Below are 15,914 nucleotides of genomic sequence, written 5' to 3' on the forward strand. Positions count from 1 at the left end.
ACTTAATTCCATTGTAACATTCCTCGTTTCCCAGTACTGATAAGACATTTACAGCCAGCTGTGTCGTCGCTATTAATGACTAAACTCCTCGAGATAGCCAGATGGTGGATCTTTTCACCTGGGTGGTCACGCATCTGTTCATTAGCGACTACAGTGAAAGACCACATGTGGTAATTCCTCCTCCAAGAGATATTGAGAGTACCTTCAAAGAGACTACAGGTGTCCAAACATCTGGATGCTAAATATTTCTCATTGTGAAAGGACTATGATAATTCCGTGTTCCAGAATAGGCAGTTATGAAAGGTGCCTCACTAAAAGGACTTTCCCACGACCGACTGGCGCCGCTGAGAGAACATATTTCTGAACCCCGATTGGCCGAAAGAGAGCTCAAATGACCAATGTAAATTAAGAGTCGGAGATTGTCTTAATGTCAATGTAAATTAAGATCGGATTAAAGTGCGGGGATTTTTTTAGGGAGAGGAGAAGAAATGAATTACAGGCAGACTGTTGGACTACGCCTACGAGTTCGGAGTCCGAGAACTATCCCTGGAGTGAACGTGTTGAGTAACAACCGATTAGTTACCTGTGGTGTTGTTTCTCCGTATTTATGGAGAGCTGAGTTTCAAGATAAACCCTCGACTTCGACTGTTGTGTCTCCTACTACAGGTGTAAATAACTATTTATTTAACCAAGATTAGAACAAGTTGTTCTTTTGTATATATAGGGCTGTAAAATAAAGTATTGTCTGGAAATTCTGCTTCGTTATTTGATCAGTCTAGATCAAGACATTATAGCTTTATATAAAATTAGTGGCAGCGGTAAAGAATGAATTTTGCGCAGTAATCTATCATTAGATAACTGGACTTGCGTTTTGGGCTCAGAAGATTTATTTCTAGCCTGAGAAAATTTGCTGCAACGTCTAAGTTTTACCCGAACTTTTCTAATCCTAAAAATCTATAAAGTGCCTCCGTGGAAGACCAGACCCTACCGCTCTTCTAAAGAATCGACTCCAGAGACCAGTGAGACGCCGAGCAGTGGACTGTGTGGAAACGACCAGAATAGATCGTACAGCTCTTTCTAAGGAACCAGCCTGGAAAACAGTAAAACAACGAGCAGTCGACCAAACGGTAAGCTTGTTTATTTTCTACTGTCAGAGGTGAATAGTTTTGAAAAATATAGTGAAAATTTATTTCTAAATATATATATATAGATTCCTTTTATTACTTTTGTTTTGCAGTCTATTGTTATTAAATTTAACAGCTAAATTTAAATTTTTAGATTAATTTTGAATTGTTTTCTCATTGCTGTGCTTTGAAAAATTGGTAGATTGTACTGTGTATTTAAGTACTAAGTTCAAACTTCACGAAGCTAAGAGTAATTTTGTCAGTGATAGTATTGTCAAGTTAAGTAAAACTTTATTCAGAAATTAGTATTGTATTTAACTGAATCGAAATTAATAGTAGAATGTTATCATGCAAATTAGAAAAATTGACACTGATTTGTAGTTTTGAATTGTGCTGTGTATTTTTATCTAGTTGAATAGAAAGTAAATTTAAGTATGCAGTTAATGTAAAAATTTTGTTTTGTTTTGTCTTGAAATTGTGAGTGCATATCTAGTTTCATAGACAATTGTTAAATTCCTTATTTCAAAAACAAACAAACAAAAATAAATAAAAAAAATCAAGGAAATGGTTTTCTTAGCGAAATTTAGGAAGGTAGGTTTGACCACGTTAGCTCACGTTAGTTAGGAATTAGGGATCAAAATTACCCTGCTGATAGAGTAGTAAACATATGCGGAAACATTAAGAGTACCCCAGATTTTGAAGAAGAGTTTGTTAAAAATCAGTTGGAAGTTATAGTTCAGGAACGCGAGACTGCGGAAGATAGGACCAGAGAAGCTGAAGAGTTAAAGCGCAGACTGACCAAAAAAACCAATATTGTACGCTCCTGACTATAAACAGGAATTTATCCTCCAGACGGATGCATCGGATATCGGAATAGGGATAGTGATCGGAATAGGGAACGTGACTCAAAGGGAGAAAAACATCCCATTCTGTATTTAAGTAAAAAATTTTCGAATGCTGAGAGCAAATACAGTAGAACGGAAAGAGAGTGTGCAGCCATTATTTACGCGATAAAAAAACTAAAATACTATTTAGATGGACAGAAATTTGTAATTGAAACGGACCATAATTCTTTAGTCTGGTTGAATTCAAATTCCCGATCGAATGCGCGGTTAATGCAATGGTCTTTGGAATTACAACCAAATTCGAACAGAAATTTCAAATTAATAAGAATTTTTTTGATTTGTTTTTGTAAAAAAAAAAAAAAGGAAAAAAAAAATCTTAAGAAATGATATTTGATTTATCAGGTAAGGCAGAGAGCTGCCATAACCGTAAAAAGTGTATAACTATGTTATTATTTTAGGTTATATATTGTATTCAGAAAAATTAAATTTTAAATGTTGTAACTAAACCTCTGACAGTAGTATGAACAAGTTTATTGGAGATAATCATTTTTCGTTAAAACCAAGAAAAAATCCTTTCTGCAAGGGTGGGGGAGTTGTACCATTCCCCGTTTCTCAGTACTGATGAGACATTTACAACCAGCTGTGTCGTCGCTGTTAATTACTAAACTCCTCGAGATAGCCAAATGGTGGATCTGTTCACCTGGGTGGTTTCTCATCTGTTCATTAGCGACTACAGTGAAAGACCACATGTAGGAATCCCTCGTCCAAGAGATAGGGAAAGTACCTTCAAACAGAAAGGGGTGTCCAAACATCTGGATGCTAAATGTTTCTCATTGTGAAAGGACTATAACCCCGTGTTCCAGAATAGTCAGTTATGAAAGGTGCCTCACTAAAAGGACCTTCCCACGACAGACTGGCGCCGCTGAGAGAGCATATTGCTGAACCCCGATTAGCCAAAAGAGAGCTCAAACGACCAATTTAAATCAAGAGGCGGAGATTGCCGACAAAATAAAGTGCGGAATTTTTTTTTTTTAGGGAGAGGAGAAGAAACGAATTGCAGGCAGACTGTTGGACTACGCCCACGAGTTCAGAGTCCGAGAGCATTTCCCTGGAGTGGTCATGTTGACTAACAACCTGTTAGTTTCCTGTGGTGTTGTTTCTCCGTATTGATGGAGAACTGAGTTTCAAGATAAACACTCGACTTCGACTGTTGTGTCTCCTACTACAGGTGTAAATAACTATTTATTTAACCAAGATTAGAACAAGTTGTTCTTTTGTATATATAGGGCTGTAAAATAAAGTATTGTCTGGAAATTCTGCTTCGTTATTTGATCAGTCTAGATCAAGACATTGCATCATACTGACAGCAGTGATAGGAAACCTTTTAATTGATTAGTCTTAGTCGTCTTAGTTAACTAGTTAAGTTCGTTTGATGTGTAATCCTAATAAAAAAATGAAATCTTATCCATTTCATTATAATTTTTTGCAAAAGTTACTATGCAATCATTTGTATTGTGTTTGATTTGTATATGTGTCATTACTTAACTTTAAAAAAGAGGACTTGAGGGATCTAAAAATAATAAATTCTGCAGTTTACTGGTTAATGTAGAGATATTTCAGACAAAAGTGACCACATGTTACTGGAAAAGAAAACAACAAACAACAGACCATAATATAAAAATCTATTATGTATTTTGATATAAATGTACTCATTAAAACTCAGAACATTTCAAGGACTAGCATAAGTGATTATAAAGTAAAACAGCATATATTTTGATACAAAATCATCAAAAAATATTTACAAATAAAATTTAGAAAAGTTTATCCTAATTTTCCAAGTTTATGAACAAATACATTAACAACCATTCTTAACAGGAAAATTTGGTTGTTCAATCCATACAAAAAGCTTTATAACAGTTTTGCACTTAATTTATACAGAAAAATTTTCACACATTTAAAATGATTAAATTTCTTTATAGAAAGAAAATTGTATTATGAGCCTGTTTGGTATATTTCACATTCACTACACAAAATAATCAATTTAAAATATTTCTTCACATTTAACCATGAAATAAAACATCTGTTCATTTTCTACTTCAAATTTCAGATATAATCAATTTTACACACCTATCGCTCTACAAAGTTTGAGTTGTGAGTCTTGAAGTCCCTAAGAGTGCAATACTCATGGAAACAGGTACAACATGTCTATACAAGATAACATGAACAATATCTACATTTATAACAATTTATAAAGATTATCATTCTTAATAACAATATCCTTTTGTAGTTTCCTTTGCAGTCTTTTTTGAGTAGTTTACAGACTCGAACTTTGGCAAGTGAGATACTGTATCTGAACTTCTTGTCAATGAAAGCTTTAACGAAGACACAAATTTTCACCACTTTTGGCGTCAGACATCTATGATTACCATTTGAGATCCATGAAAACAACACAGTTATCGGTTTTATTTCTAATTTAAAAAATTAGTTTGTGCATTTAAACAAATTATATGTAACATTTAATTTAACTACTTAAGCTCATATTTGCAACACATGTAATCTTCAAATACTTTTTACAGTTTACTACTAAACTTCACACATGGTAACAATTCCAACTCAAAAATTTATTAATGTATACATAGATGCATGAATATGCAGATTAACTTTTTTTTGAAAAATATACGTTAGAGAGAGGGATTCTCCCATCTACTTTTCATAACCATTTGCAACAATACAAGTCTTTACAATCAATGAAAAAAAATTTTTAAGTGTCATTTTAGGCAATTTCAAACATAATAACCAGAATAATAAACTAAAATACTGCTAATGTTGTTTCCATAATGCACTATTACAAGAGAATTTTTTGTTTGGTAAATGAGTATGCATTAAATGCAGAATGATGCTTTTAAGCATTACATTACTTGAAAATATACATCAAAATTTCTTGCATATAAATACATATAACATTTATTAAGCCTAATGGCGAGATCAAACTGATAGAGTGGAATGAAAAACTTTAATAAAGCAATTGCAACTCAATATTAAGTCATAAAAAGTAAAAAAGAATAGGGAGTAAAAGAGATGGAAAAAAAAAAGTGTGAAAGAAACAGCAATATTTATATTGCTCCTGCCAAAAGCAATTGACACTCCAAGATAAAAACAATGAAAAAAGCTGACAATTAAGATTGAAATAGTTAACTCTGCTTATTTATGTCATGCACACCAAAAATATATAGACAATTATAATAATTTTAAAAATTGTTATGACACAAAAATTCATTAGCATTATATACGAGTTAAGCAAATAACTATTTTGTTCTGTAAATAACGTTATAACTTTTTATAAATGAAAAAATTTCCATTATTTTGAGGTATATGTTTCTTCTACAATGAAACATTTCTTCTTGAAGATTACAAAAAAAAAAAAAAAAAAATCCAAATAAAAAAAATGGACATGAACTATACTTGACTTTGATTTCCACAAATACACAAACCTAGCTAAGGACACTTTATCTATATATATATATAAATACCTATCATATTCTTGCATACATATCTAGAATAGAGATTTAAGTACTTACTACAATTTTATGATGTCAAAATTTGTAGAAATAGAATCAACAGCTTTTTGAGAATATATCAAGAGATGAAGAGGAAGGAACTTTTTAGAACAGAAAATAAAATATTGAGAAAGATGACAAAAGAAAAATGTTTTCAATCAGAATATTAAATTTACTGCAATGGAAGAATTACTGCATTCATGGGACTGTTATTATTATTTTATTATTATTATTACAGTATCTTAAGATAAATACACTTATAAGGCACTGATTCGTTTATTTCTTCAATAAATTATTAATTTAGAAACTAATTTTTGCCACAAAAACACTTGCAAAGAGATTTGTTATCATTTAAATTGTAATTACAATAAGCATTAGAACAAACCTACAATAATACAAAGTAAATAGTAGAATTCTAAATACCAGGGTAATTTAATATTCTTTTAAGCCCGTTCATTGACAATTCACCATCTCCAATGGATAGATGACACCCCTATACAATTCGACTTTTTTTGCCTATCCATTTAGGTAAAAGGGAATTAATTAGAGTCATTCTGAAAAAAGAAATTTAATCTCAATAGTTTTAACTTTCTATAGTACATTGCAATACTTACTCTCACATTCCCAAGTCTTTCTTTTCCCAGATATAGTCAGTGAGCATACAATTTAAACAAAAATAGAACAAATTAGATATCCAAAATCCTACTCCACACAAATTATTATTATTATTATTATTTACAAAGAAGATCAATTTCAGAGTGTCACCACTCCATTGGCATGGTGTGGGTTGACTGAATGCCCACCTTTAAAATAGGAGTTTTAAAAAAAAAACAATTATAATAAAAATTACATTCAGCTTAAGTTTCTGCATTTGTCTATGGCTTTAAAAAAATGCAGAATAAAATGTTTGCATGTTTTAGAGTAGAGGAATACTAAACTACAATTAGAATTATTGTAATTAAAACATATCTCTTTCGTGAGAAATCTAATCTAATGAAATTATTCCACAATAGTGTTTCTTAAACTCTAACCCAGTCACCAGTGGGTGAAACAGATGAATACTAGATTTGTCGAAATTCTAAGGTTATTTCTCCTTTTTTTTTTCATATTCTATTAACTATTACATTTTTAAGTAAATAGTTAAAAAAAATCATATTGAAAAAAAAAACATTCCATTACAATTTGATAAATATAACAAACTGATTGTGACAACAGATATTCCTTTATTGTTAATTTTCCAACTTCAGGACACCAGAAGTCACCCAACAGAAAAGAATTTCTCCTGGAAATTCTAAGATTTACTGTTTTACAGAATAAAATCAAGTTCAATTTCCTGAATAATACTTTATGCTAAACATTAAAAATAAATGATAAAACATCAGAATTAATATAACTTTCCTGATGAACACATGGTATAAAGGGATAATACTAAGTTAAAGCATTTTTTTGAAGGAACTAAAAACTGTTTGAAATATTAAAATATCATTGGGGAATTATTTCTATATATAACCAATCATAAGAATAAAATTTGTACTTACATCAATACTATTAAATAAAAATACAAAATTATTTTTCATTCTAATCAACATTTAAATATTAATTTTGGTTAATTATAAGAAGTGAAATAATGAATACTTCATAATGCTTAAATAAAACTTCTATATCAATAAATCAAAACAAAAATATAAATTTGTATAATTATCAACTTAAGAATAACAAAATACATAAATATATATAACTTGTTATAACAAATATAACATCAAAAGAAATATTAGTCAAATGAGACAATCCTGAAATAAAACATCAAACAAATGAAAGTGGAATGAAAAATATTGTGAAAATGTTACATCAATCAAGGAAGATGGGATCGAATTAGAATATAAGTAAAAACTGTGTTTGATTATTGCAAATTAAATTTCTGACAACAAAAATTGGTTACTGAATGCTCATAGGCTTTTTCTTTTTACTTAATTTTTGTTAGTATATATATAGTAACTTACTTTAATGATACAATGGTTTACAATATTCATAAAAAAGCTTAAAGAATAATAGATATAAGTTGATAAGAAAAATGATTAATTAATGTTTCTTTCATACTCAAGAAACAAAACAATTCTCTACGATCTATAAAGCATACATATTAAGCACAATAGGCTCCTTTAGGCAGCCTAATTTGAAAACACAAGAATTTATAACTTTCCCCAAAAATATTTGAATAACTGATTGGAAATTACAAAATTAGGAATGATATTAAAGCTATATTTTTAGCAATTACCAGAAAATAACTATATCTTTTTTTTTTATTTTAATGAGATCTCTCTATTCCTTTGAAAATGCTCACTGTCATCTAATACAGTCAATTTGTTTAGTCCTTTAAAAATATAGTCAACTTTGTACAATGTGAAACACAGTCATGAAAATGCTTTCCATCAGTCTGAAATGCTAATACAAATTATAGAACACATCCAACACCAAATCAGAACTGCTTATGCTTTTCACAATCTGCAGTAGCAACAGGGCACTTTACGTTAATACAAAAGGAAAACATAACATTTGTTTTGTTCTTTATGTATAAAGAGCTTGCAAGCTAAGAATATGTTGTGCAACAAACTGTTTTCTTGCATTAAAACTGCAAATAGTTGTTTTTGGACAACAAGTGATGGGAAGCCTTTTCTTAGGAAGCAAGTTTTACAATCAACTTTAACTTAGGGACCGAAGATGTCATCAGAAGGGTCATCTGCGCATTCCCATTGCTGTAATTGTCATGCAACCAGTCCTAATCGTATGACCTTCGCAGACAAGAAAGTATGCAGGGTGAAAATGAAAGGCTTTGGTGATTGTAATAAGTCTAGCTCCTAGAGGATGGAAAAAAATTAAATAATTAGCAAATAGAAATTAATGACCTGTAGATATATTGATATGTTTTCATATCATTTATCAATACAGATATTACAACAAATTATTTCCACACACATAAACATATTGCTTATCAATAGAATAAATTTTATAAATAAACTATATGCAAATTTTTGAATGAAGACCATGAGTTGCAAATTATAAACTTCTTAAAGGTTTCACTGCAAGTTAAGATACTGAATATTTACTTTTAATTCAATATATTCTAAAAAAAAAAAGTTATATATAGCAAAATGGAAATAATATAAATAGTTATCTGACTTATAACAATGGTTTACAACTTTTTGAAATCTTTCGATTTCAAACCAGAGCAAATCTATGTTTTTTTTTGTCAAAAAATAGAAGAAAGCAAGCCCTTGTCTATTTCATATATTCTATAGACAAACTATTTTAAAGAAAATTCTTTTTCTACTCTCCAATCCCTGGAACAGAAATTGCAAGTATCATTGTAAATATAGGGAGAAGAATTAGATCTATGGAGATGATGGACCTAAATATTTTGTCCCCTATAGGCTAAATTTTTTTAGATAAACTTACACCATATACAGGAGAAATAATAAAAGCATAGTAATTAGTTAATTGTAGCTACTTGAATGAATCATTTAAACTGTATTGGTACCTTCAGTCAACTATTTTTCATCTTTATCATCTGTCCAGCTTGATGTATTGATTACAGGGTAACTAAGAATTTTTATTATTATTATTAATTTGTTTAATAATAATAATAAATAATTTAAATTAAAAGAGAGCATGTGCTTGATTGCCCCCTTAATTTAAAACAGAGCATGTGCTTGATTTATTCATACATGAACTGAACTCATTAGTTTTGTTAAATTATAAGGCAAAGCTCCCCAAATGGAAGAAACATAGAAAAGGATAGTAGATTAATTAATTCTTGAATTTTAATAGCTGCATTAATGCATCACTGAATCACTTAATCCTTAAATTACCTTTTCTCCATCTTCTCCCCCAAAATCAAGCCAAACCAACCGCATCCCATCATCTGCCGACATTCGGAGTTTTTCAAATGGGTACTGCCATAAAATGGTATGATGTCGGCCATCTTGTAGCATAAATCCATTTTCAAAATGGATAGTAATAACACATTCCTGACCTTGATAAAGGCAAGCTGAAAAAGAGAGGGGGAAAAGTAATTAAGAATTATTCTTTTTTCCTTCTTCATACACAAGAGTGAATATTTTTCTATGACAATATAAAAAAAATTATCAATGAGAAAATAAGCAAAATTTTTCTTATTCCAAATTAAGCATTTATCATAATGACAGGTGCAAAATCTGAATAGAAATTGTATGCAATATTCATATATATATATATATATATATATATATATATATATAAATAGTTTATTTATCAGCCTAGAACATCAGTTTAAGGAGAGGAAATAAATTTTATTTCAATTTTTAAACAAAGAAAAATCTCAAATCCACAAGACAGCTATATGATACTTTTACTCATTTTTTAATATTATTAGCTGAATGGGGGGGGGGGAGGAATACAAGCTACAATTTTATACAAAATTACTTTAAGCACCATAAAAAAAAAAAATATGTTAGAACTCACAAAAATGTGCTTCTTTCATTGCATAAGCTGCATTATGGGCCCCTTGAACTAAATGCCGTGCCCAAAATGCTAAGTCACGATGTGTTTCAACTCTCATAACACGAGACTCCACTCCCTGCCTAGTGCCTAAACGCAAAGTAAATGTTGTAACATCTGTAATTCCAGGTACATTAACGCCACTTGATCTTCTTGGCATATTTGAATGAACTAATCTAAATTTTTAAAAAAATAAAGAAATAAATATTAATGCAATAAAAAACACTGACAGCAATAAAGATTTTACTACAGTTTTAAGAGGCATAAAATATCAATTGAGAGCATTATATGAATGAATATTAAATGAAAAAACAAATATAAAGAACATGGTTTTAATTCATAATATTTTACTTCATAAGGTAAATAATTTCCCAAACAATATTAAGAGGAAAATATCAAGCAGAATTGATTGAATTTGACCTGAGAAAAAAAGAATAAAAGACAATAAAGATATTCGAAAATAGTTTTTAAAAAATTTTGGAAAAAATAAAAACTTTTAAACAAAATTCTTGTCTTTTGGAATTTAAATACATTTATCAATCATTTAAAAGCAAATAATGCATTTGTTTTAGATTCCCCTGAATCCCAAATGCTACATCCAAAGTTATGGCAGATCTTTCTCAATTGGATAATAAAGGCATGGATGCAACATGGTTTTTGGAAAAAAAAAAGTGTTTACAACCAAATGGTATTAGTAGCTCATGTTTCTTACAAAAGATCGGCCTCATATATTAATACTTTTCTCTCCAAGGTCAGATCAGGGCTGATCACTGTATTTTCATGAGTGTAAATAGAAACATATGTTAGTTGGCATAAAAAGAAATTCTTGCTCATTTTGATGTGATTTTTCGTAATTTCACTTTTTACTTGGGGCAGAATACTATGGGGATATATTCTAGCAAGAGTTTGCAATAATCTGTAGATATTGATTGTAGATGATTGTTCAATTACAGTAAACATACTTTTTTTAGTACTAAATATCAAATATTTTTAACTAAAATGTTTTCTTATGATTGAAAAATGATATTTAAATTTAAAAATAGTTTCATTATATATATATATATATATATATATATATATATATATATATATATATATATATATATATATATATATATATATATATATATATATATATATATATATATATATATATTCCATTCTTGCATTGTATTGGTTGAAGGTAAAAAGGGGGGTGGGGGGGTAGTTTTCATATCGAATAAAATTAAAGACCCTTTTTCCTAATAGTGAATGGCAACATGTACCATGAAAAATTGATTCGGCAGACCTACACACTTCGGCAATCTCACAAGAATGCCCAACTAGTTATTTGGTTGAGTTACATTAATGGAAAGGCCCTTTATGGTTATTAGTCTCCAGATACATACGACAAAACTAAATGAATGCGAAAGTTCTGAAAATTCTTCAGAAAATAAAAAAGGTCAGACTACGTAATTTAAATTTGCCAGAAGAAAAAGTATCGTGGTGTACTAGGAAATTTTCCATACTTAACTCAATTTCCAGTTCAATCTGTACAAGCTCAAGAGCTTCCAGATGAGAAATCTACACCTAACTTGTGTATATTTAGAAATGAAAATAATGCCATTCGTGTGGAAACTCGAATTACTGAAAGTGTAGATATTCCTCATTTTCTGTCTCCATTCTTATTGCCTTGTCATTTCAGTGATGCTCATAGAGCATTTCCATACTGAGAATTATCATGCTGGAACACAATTGCTTCTCAGCATAATAAGTGAAAAGTACTGGATGTTAGGTCGTACTACAACTATCCGAAAAATATGGATTGCCTGTGCTAAGTGTCGTAGATGTAAGACTAAATTTCCCCCGGCCGATCCAGTTGAAAACGTTGCCGTGTTTGAAGTGGTAGGTATAGATTTAGCTGTCCTCCCTTACATTAAATAGGATGACAAGACTTGATCTGCTCTTTACTCTTGTGCCTTTTACAGAGCATTACATCTGGAATTATTTTCTTCGCTCTTTACAAATGCCATTTTGTTATCTTTTCGTCGTTTTGTGACTAGGTGAGGAAGATCTCGATTAATCTATTCTGGCAACTGTATTAATTTCAAAGGGGCTATAATGAACTGTCCTCAAACGACTGGAATGAAGTTTCACACTATGCAGAGATACAACATTTAGTGATGTAATTTATACCTCCCATTTCTGTCGGGTAGGAGAGGCTTGTGAGAACTGTGAAAGTGCTCCTGAGAAAAACATTAGGCAAAACCATATTTACGTGAGAAACTGGTGACAATCTTATGTAAATGCGGAAAGATCGTTAACATATCTCTTTGAATTTATGACATTGAACTTACTCTAATTACACCAGCAATATTTTTGTTTGATTTATCAAATACTGAGATTAAATATTTAGGCATGCAGGATATAAATAATTACCGCAAAAGATTAAGATTTCGATATTTAAGTAATGCTTTAAAACACAATGGCAAAATAGCTTTTAGCAATGGGAGAAAAGCAAGTGATTAAATATTTGATGCAACAATGAAATCTATTATTAAAAAATTATAAAAGAAATACTATAAAAAAGATTCAAAATTGAAGAAAAAATTGTATAGCAATTAAAATAATGTCATTAAAAAAACCTATTTTTTAAGCTTAAAAATGATGCAAAATTATTTTTTATACACTGATATTTCCAGGAGTTGCTACGGGGAAGAAAATTAAAATCATTCTTAATTTTTAACTAATTGAAAAACAGCTCAAATTGCACATTTTCAGCTCTAAAGTATATCTGTGCCAAATTTAGTAGTTCCAGGACAAAACTCTTGTCACATCGAGGGCAAGCATGCACAAACACACATTCTCCTTCATTATTGGTAGATAAGAAAGAAAAATATCTGAGCTTTTCTTTCGCGTGAGTTGCGTTATAAAATTCAGAGAACTTCACAAGAAAAGGCAAACAAAAATTTCGAGATAAACAGTGGAAAAGTTATAGTCCACCTCACGATTGTTGGCGTTCGACTTCAGACGAGTCCACTTCAAAACGGGTTGGAAACAAGACGAGCCAAGGTTGCTATAATCATTCGTTGGCGAAAGAAGTTTCCTTCGTGAAGCGTCATTATTTGTTTATGATTGGCTTTGCGAGTGCCTTGCGTTTATTGGTGCTTTTCCGACTTCTTATATTTCTAATCTAAATCCATCTATATATCAGTGCCATAATGCCTGGGAATCGCATTGTTTCCAAAGAAAGAAAAATAATTATGAATGTTTTGAGGTATTTTGAAAATGAATGTTCTTAAAATGAATTAAGTATCCCACTTTGTCAACGGATCAAAAGAGCTGCAGAAGCGACCGGTGTTTCGACTAGAACACCGTAAAATTGAACATTCATCAGCTTTGTGGCTTCTTCTTCTTTTTTTTTTCTCTTTTTTTTTTTTTTTTGCATGATTTGCATCCTGGTTTTTTAGTATATATAACTTTCTCTATTGACGGTTCTTATGATGCTTAAATATTTTTGATGCTTAAATATTATAGATTGTTAATATTCAAATTAGAAATTCTTTGTTTTTGATAGAAGTAAGACAAAAATATCTCTGAAAAAATGATTTGGTTTGAAAGCTAATGCGTAATAACATGAAATTTCATCTGGCTAATGTAAAACTTGATTAAATAATATTGAATTTTATTATATAAGGCAATAAAGATTTTTCTAAAAATCAGAGAAGCAACAGCTTTTTCTTTCGATTAAATTATTTCAATAAAGTTGCAACACATTTTTTTTAAACCTTGAATTACTTTTCGGGAGGAAGTAGTTGAGTATTTCACGGAATACTCGAGTATTTTACTGTTTTCTCTTTAACAATGTAATCGTATTTATCTAGATGTCATCGATACTGCAGAATAAAATATCACGTTAGAGTTCCTTTCAAATATTACCGATTTGAAGCCAAATCTAGGGGGAGCGGTGTCACCCTTCATCCCCTCCTCTCACTAAGTTCCTGGAATCTATATAAAGTCTGAAACTGCATATGCAAATACCAGCTATCTTGATTGATTATAGTAATGCTGAATTAACTAAATCATATGATAATTAATTAATTAAATCATAAGATAAATGATTGATTCAGCCATATAACTGTAGTATTATTTCATTCGCCACGACTTTTTATTTTCACAAATATCGTATCATAGAAGCTGAAAAAAAAAATTAACTGAATGCTTAAGACAAATCCCCCCCGCTAATGCGCCAACTATGGAAACCTTGATTTGCGGCTTGCTTTTATGGCCCTCCCCATTTCCTGCTAATTCGATGTTTTCGACTCAACCGTCGAGCGCCAACAATACTGAGGTGGACTATATAAAAACATTTTATCTAGAATAGAAACATTATTTACAAATATCATAGCATATGACTCGATTGAAACAATATACATTGCTCTGATTATAGAAGTTTCCTTATTACTGAAATACGTTGAATAAATGTTCCATTTGAATGTCCGCATTTGTCACATCAGTTATATTAAAATGACGAATCTAGAGCTTTTCCTGCAAAATTAAAGTTTTTCTTTAATTCTAATTTTAAAAAGAAAAAAAAAATGTTTTAATGTAGAACAAGTATACTATTTCATCAAAACTTTAACAAGAACAAAAATACGAGAATAAAGAATCGGATGGTTTGGATTTAATTATAGAATATAAAGCCTTTTTACGAATTGTTTAAAAATTTGAGACATTCATAAAATTAAAAGTTGTTCGACAATTAACTTGATTAGGGATGACGAATATTTTCAGAGCGGTTATTACGTAACCAATATCAAAAAGTCACAAATACAAGTGAGCAATACTTTTCAAAGAGGGGTGTGATTCAAATCCTTCATACGATCTTACTGATGATATTTCGATTACAGGTTTTGGATCACGATAGAAACTAACAATCGATACGATATCACTGAAATTTGCCGGAGAGGTGACGATACGATCTGTCCAATGGAAGATCTCGAAAGAAATCTGTGATTGGATTGAAAAGTGAACGGACCGGTAATTGGAATTATCGTATCGTATCATTGAATTGCATATCGCTGAAATTTATCGGAGCGGTGATTTCACCGGAAAGTGCGAGGCTTCACTGGAAAGTGCAATGTCACCGCTCCACTTTACGGGAGTGACCGATATTCGTATTTGATGATGCACTATTCCATACAGATCATTTTTAATTGCTCGTGACATGATTGACTTTGATTACCTGTACTCTATTTACTGCTGGCGCCATCTATTGGTAGAATATAGGACTAAAGTAAACATTTTAAAGAAATGACATATATTTTTAACTCATCTTTTCCAGAAAATGGTTCACTCTAATAAATAAATTAAATAAATAGTTTTGAGAAAAAAAATAAAATTTAAGAAGTAAGCTGAAACAGATAAATTAATTCAATCACACGTTAATTAAATTAGTAAATTAAGTATTAATTACAATTAATAAATTTTAAATTTTATATTAAGTAATAATTTTTAATTAATAATATGATTGAAATAACAGATATTTGGAACGCATATTTAAAAATAAAAATAGCAATATTATTTGTTATTCAAAAAATTGTGGATTAGGCATCTCTAAACTTGATACCATTATACAGACAATTGCTTAAAAAAATGGTACTATAAATCATTTTAGTACAGAGAGTAATTGTGACAAATTATTGGCAGATAACTGACCAAAAATGACGAAGCTTGCTTTAATTTTTATTTAAGTGGATATCTTCAGAAATAATTTTGGAAATTGAAAATCCATTTAACGTAGAAATGGTCCTTAAAATGACAGATACAAATTTCATGTTATTGTTCAAAATTTAGGAGACATTTTTGTGATAGAC

General features: G+C 30.2%; 1 protein-coding gene across 1 annotated transcript; it reads right to left on the reverse strand.

Moving 5' to 3' along the window:
• Positions 1-7,298: 7,298 nt before the first annotated feature.
• On the reverse strand, positions 7,299-13,055 carry LOC129984747 (beta-2-syntrophin-like). The gene is made up of 4 exons (XM_056094696.1): positions 13,042-13,055; positions 10,024-10,235; positions 9,393-9,571; positions 7,299-8,381 (listed from the first exon to the last, which is right to left on the reverse strand). The coding sequence occupies exons 2-4, from the start codon at positions 10,217-10,219 to the stop codon at positions 8,289-8,291; spliced, it is 468 nt and encodes a 155-aa protein (XP_055950671.1). The 5' UTR covers positions 10,220-10,235; positions 13,042-13,055; the 3' UTR covers positions 7,299-8,288.
• Between the last annotated feature and the right edge of the window lie 2,859 nt (positions 13,056-15,914).

The sequence above is a fragment of the Argiope bruennichi genome, chromosome 9 (assembly GCF_947563725.1).
Source record: "Argiope bruennichi chromosome 9, qqArgBrue1.1, whole genome shotgun sequence".
Taxonomy (NCBI): domain Eukaryota; kingdom Metazoa; phylum Arthropoda; class Arachnida; order Araneae; family Araneidae; genus Argiope; species Argiope bruennichi.

Coding starts and splice junctions, on each gene's coding strand:
- LOC129984747 (XM_056094696.1), bottom strand. CDS start 10,219: ATGCCAAGAAGATCAAGTGGCGTTAATGTACCTGGAATTACAGATGTT. Junction 9,572..10,023: donor AATGAAAGAAGCACATTTTT/GTGAGTTCTAAC, acceptor TCTCTTTTTCAG/CTTGCCTTTATCAAGGTCAG. Junction 8,382..9,392: donor GGGGAGAAGATGGAGAAAAG/GTAATTTAAGGA, acceptor TCCATCCTCTAG/GAGCTAGACTTATTACAATC.